The 5,020-nt window shown below is 41.2% G+C and overlaps 2 protein-coding genes across 2 annotated transcripts in view; one reads left to right on the top strand and one right to left on the bottom strand.

Annotated features, from left to right (window-relative positions):
* SARC_06478 (hypothetical protein) overlaps nt 1-3,116 on the top strand; it is a 4,215-nt gene extending 1,099 nt beyond the window's left edge. The window contains exons 2-9 of the mRNA XM_014299622.1: nt 526-634; nt 1,060-1,391; nt 1,613-1,734; nt 1,878-2,103; nt 2,244-2,313; nt 2,418-2,569; nt 2,687-2,797; nt 2,973-3,116. Of these exons, the coding sequence (XP_014155097.1) occupies nt 526-634; nt 1,060-1,391; nt 1,613-1,734; nt 1,878-2,103; nt 2,244-2,313; nt 2,418-2,569; nt 2,687-2,797; nt 2,973-3,047 (1,197 nt within the window). The 3' untranslated portion in view covers nt 3,048-3,116. The remainder of the gene's footprint in view (nt 1-525; nt 635-1,059; nt 1,392-1,612; nt 1,735-1,877; nt 2,104-2,243; nt 2,314-2,417; nt 2,570-2,686; nt 2,798-2,972) is intronic.
* Nucleotides 3,117-3,568: 452 nt separating this feature from the next.
* SARC_06477 (hypothetical protein) lies at nt 3,569-4,903 on the bottom strand (the record flags this gene model as incomplete). Its single annotated transcript, XM_014299621.1, has 1 exon — nt 3,569-4,903. The coding sequence occupies one exon, from the start codon at nt 4,901-4,903 to the stop codon at nt 4,202-4,204; it is 702 nt and encodes a 233-aa protein (XP_014155096.1). The 3' UTR covers nt 3,569-4,201.
* Between the last annotated feature and the right edge of the window lie 117 nt (nt 4,904-5,020).

The raw sequence follows: 5,020 nt of genomic DNA, 5'->3' as shown, positions 1-5,020 counted from the left end.
ACACACACACACACACACACACACACACACATATATATATATATATATACATATATATATATACATATATATATATATATATATATATACATATATATATATACATATATATATAATGTAAAAGCATAATATAGTATACCTGTTGATATAAGCAATATTATAAAATTAATGTACGTATACTCGTAGTTTTTTTTGTTTATCCATGTGTACGGGAGTGTGTATGTAAGAAAAAACTTAACGTGTCCGTTTGTTTCTAGAGTTAGATGTTTGTTTGTTTGTACTACTATATAATTACTTCTGTATTGAAATTTATATGTTGAAGAGCAGAAATACATAATTGTTCACGTGTATATTGTATATACATACAATTTATGTGTGTGAATATTCCATATTTGAATCGAATGTACTCTTTTATATATTCATATAAACACGTATGACTTTATGTACAGATAACGTGGTAGATTGGGCGTTCATCTCGTAACATTTAGACTCAACGTCGACCATTGCACCATTTGATGATCACAGGGTATACCTGCCAAAGTGGTGATATACAAATATCCTAATCTGGAGAAAGTTGTGACCTCTAAGAGTTTTTTCAAAGCCGATACGGTAGATTTGAATTGGAACTCGACCGGTATGTTCCTTGCAATTTCCTTTTTATTCAAGGATATTTCCAGCTACTGGCGAATAAGACTTCTGCATGACATTTGTCTCTAAACTTGAAATTTTGTATTTCCAACACGCCTGTTCATTTTGGTATCTTATTTGGTGTGGCTATATTTGAATATAGTGAATGTGTCAGATACCTACACTGCATATACGTCGCTGTCGAAATTTCTGTTCTTGTCGCTATCGTCTTGTGAAAAACAGACTTGACCAGCTGTGTGCGGAGAGCGGACAGAAAATTGACAAAGCATATTTCGTGAGCGCTTAATCTTACGCATGGGTGGACTATGTTATATATTGCATTTTTCACTGATTTGCTTCAGCATATATACGTATTTTTTGTTGTTGGCCAGCATCCGATTCAACCTGTGCTTTTAATTACTTCTCTATCAGGAACTGCACTACTTATTCACACACATGTGCACGTGGATCAAAGTAACAAGTCGTACTATGGGGAGAACCAGCTTTACTTTCTGTCGGCGGATGGCTCCACATCAAGTAATGTTGAGCTCGGCAAGGAAGGTCCTATCTATAGCACAGAATGGAACCCGGATGGAAAGGACTTCACTTGTGTGTTTGGATATATGCCTGCTAAAGCTATGTTATTCGATGACAAGTGCAAGGCCATTATGGATTTTGGCACTGGTAAAAGAAATTTGGTCTCATACAGTCCAAGCGGCCAGGTTATTCTTCTGGCCGGATTCGGCAATCTGCGTGGGGAGATGGTATGTCAATTATGTCCGTGTTTCATTGCTGTCTCTTCTTACAAATAATTGTAAACAAAATGTGCATACATAATTTTTTTATTTATATAATGTATGCCAATTTATGTAAATATGTACGTAGGTAGGTATAAATACGATTCTACTATTATTCTGAGCCTATTTTCATCTCAATCGTACGGAAGCTGACTCTTTTTTTTTTGGATGCGGATGTACCATCTCAGGAATTCTGGGACAGGAAAAAGCTGCGCATGGTTAGCAAATTTCAAGCACAAGACACCACTACCTTCGAGTGGGCCCCTGATGGGGAACATTTCATCACCGCCACCCTATCACCACGCCTGCGGTAGGTTTATCGTGCTTCGTTTTCCGCCAGAATACGTATATGGTATATCTGTGCGTGAATTCCCTAACCTTTCGCTATTATTCCTAGTATTTTTTGCATGGTCCTTAAAAATTGTGCTCCTCGAATGCATATGTATTTTACAGCCAGGATAACGGTTTCAAGGCGTGGCACTACGATGGAACACTCGTTAATTCTAAAGACTATCAAGAATTGTATGAGGTGAAGTTCATGCCCCAGCCAGAGGGAAGTTACGAGGCTAAAAAGTGCATCGGTGTGCAAGCAAATACCAAAGCTAAAGTACAGGCCGAAGTGAAACCCGCTGCCTACCGCCCACCAGGAGCTCGTAATACTGTCAACACAGTCGATCTGGTATGCGCAGTCGATTATAGTATCGATTGATGTCGTTTCACTTCTGCAGATACTCCTAATTTTTCGAGTGGTTAACCAGCCAAGCCTGAGGATAATTTTTTAACTCAGTTAACTTCTGCACTCTGTTTGTCTTGTCACAGCACGCGGACGTTCACGAGAAGGCACAACGCTTGGACATAGCACCTAAGAAGCCAGGCGTCGTAGGTGCAGGTGAGTGGACCTCTTATGTCACTTAGTCCCTCCCTCGAGTCTACTGTAACACCTCTTTCTACTTTATACACATCCTAACCTGTCCACCTATTCTATTTCGACAGCCGAGCTGTCGAAGGCCGCGTTGAAGAACAAAAAGAAGCGGGAGGCGAAGGCAAAGAAGGCCGCGGAGGGCGGGCCAGAGGTTCCAGCTGAGCAACAAGAGAAAGTAGTCGAAGCTAAGTCTGGGGCTGTACCCGAACCCGAAGCAAAGCAGGTACGCGAGGAACTCTAGAATTCGCAATGGGGTTGTATCGACTTCATACTTTTCTATGACTCGTTACCGTGCAATTTGTTTAGTAAGGTTTTATGTTTTGATTCGATGTATATACAGGAGGAGACCCTTGCTGACATGTCTAAAAGGTTACGGAATCTTAAAAAGAAGCTGCGCGCCATCGAGACCTTGAAGAGCTCGACCGCCTCTGATGAGCTGGACACTGCACAGGTATATCAAACGCGATATTTTTTTTAATGTCACATTTAATTATTACAAAGATGGCTACGTGCATTTCATGTTTATCACTTATGAGAGCTTATGTATCGCGTAAGCGCCAATGCTTAAAATATGCCACTGTTGCATCCAATATACTTATCATATTGTATTCCCCTCATCTCTGTAGTTGGAGAAATTGGCCACGGAGGGTTCGGTTACCGATGAAATAAAAGAGATCGAGTACAAATTAGCAGCCATGTAAATTTAAACGGGCCTAAATCCTGCCGAGTAGATGTACATAATGAATAAATTATTAGTATATAATGGGTAATGAGTTTGGCAACATTCACCAAACTAGTTGTTTTTGAGGAGAATACCTCGCCGATGCCATTTTTTTCCCGATCCTGTCGTAAGAGTACAATACTCCTTTAACGCTCAAGACCCGCGCCCGTGATGACTTTACTAGAACGATTATCGCTAGATTTAAGCAAAGTGGAGTGGCATACTCTTACTCCAACTTAGGCAAAGCAAGCAACTACTTCATTTGATTGCCACATACCTAATATACAAATCACTGCTTTCTCAAGAATCCTCAGTTCTAGGAAAACATGAATCTCATACTCTATTATTCCCAGTACTTTCCACGCTTCTGAACTGTACTTTCATATGTTCAAATACTCCGCTCTCCAGTTCAGCAATTTAGTGCGTTAACTAGCTCGTTCAAAGACTATTTTTGAAACGAATTTAAAAAGTGTTTGTGCCTATGTTCCATTATTTTCAGGCTTGATATTTTATCCAGTTTTTCGGCTAGTTGACGTTTCTAGAGCGTAAACCATCATCAAAATTCACTAATACATAGCTCGATTCAAAAGGTTCTGATTAAAGTGGGTGATCTTCGTATAAGTTCTGTTCATCTATATTAAATGCGACCAAACTCATGGCAGTTTAACTTTCAGCAATTAAAGCTGCGCGAATGGTCGGACTCAATTTGCAGCGGTAGTTGTACACTGTCCTCGGTCTAGACTTCAGCTTGCGTTATAGATTTTGCCCATTGGCCGTAACACCCGGTCTCCATTTCTACTGGAAGACAATAACTAGCTTCATAGGCTAGAATAGATGCGAATATTTGCAGTCAAAATTGTCAGTAATTAAAGTAGCTAGAATGGTCGGGTTCATTCTGCGACAGAACTCGTACACTATCCGTAGCCCAGACTTCAGCTTGCGCAGTAAAATATGTATTGGGCTGCCCAGGGGCTGGAAAAACAATCGTGGCATCCAATCTCCCGGTTTGCTGGAAAATAAAACCAGGCTTGATTATCCAAACTCCCTGTACCATATGCTTTCAGTACACCAGCGGAACACTCACCAAAGTCCCATTTCTGAGCCATGTCCTCTGAAAATGTAAGGAGACCAGAATCACGTATTCACCGAAAGTATGGCCCGAACCGCATCGAAATCTTTCTGTCTCTGCACTTCAGCCTCAGACACAATATGGGCATTGTTCGTTGCTATTCGCGGTTGGGCAGGTACATCTGATCCCAACGATATAGTAGCTTTCTCCTCAAGTCTCTTCACACCAGTTGTACTACCACCTGCTGTGCTATCATAACCCGAACTACTCACCCCGGCACCTGCGATGGTGAGGCCGTCTCTTATCTTAGTCATATTCCCACTCTGACTTGCTTTCAAGCGCTGCTCATCGGGAGATGGGCCTTTGAGCTTGTGCACCTTCTGCACGTGCCTATGTAAGGAAGCCTTCCAGGCAAATTGTCTAGAGCACCCAGCTACTTCGCATACAAATTGCTTCTTGATAGAGTGTGCAGACTTGACATGCTGCTTAAGGGAACTCGAGGACACATAAGATCTCCCACAATCAGGATACATGCACAAATGTTCCTGTCTACCAGTGCTGTGAGTTTTGAGGTGTTCTTTCAGCACTTTCTTTTGTTTGAATGTCTTGTCACAAAAATCACACTGGTAGACCGTAGGGTGCGCAGCCTTAGTGTGCTTCAGCAAATCAGACCATTTGCAGAACGATGCTGTGCAGTCGTCTTTCGTACATATGTAACCTAGAATTGTGATTCCGATTCGGCAAATTGGATTAATAAAAGCAAACAGGCTACAAAAGAGTGAACGGAAATTAATACTCAGGAATAAGTACTTACACACACATACACACACTCACACACACAAAATCAAACGCACACACACACACACACACACACACACACACAC

Source organism: Sphaeroforma arctica (genome assembly GCF_001186125.1).
Source record: "Sphaeroforma arctica JP610 unplaced genomic scaffold supercont1.463, whole genome shotgun sequence".
Classification (NCBI taxonomy): domain Eukaryota; class Ichthyosporea; order Ichthyophonida; genus Sphaeroforma; species Sphaeroforma arctica.
The sequence above is the reverse complement of the archived record's forward strand: the minus strand, read 5'-3'. Positions and strand labels throughout refer to the sequence as shown.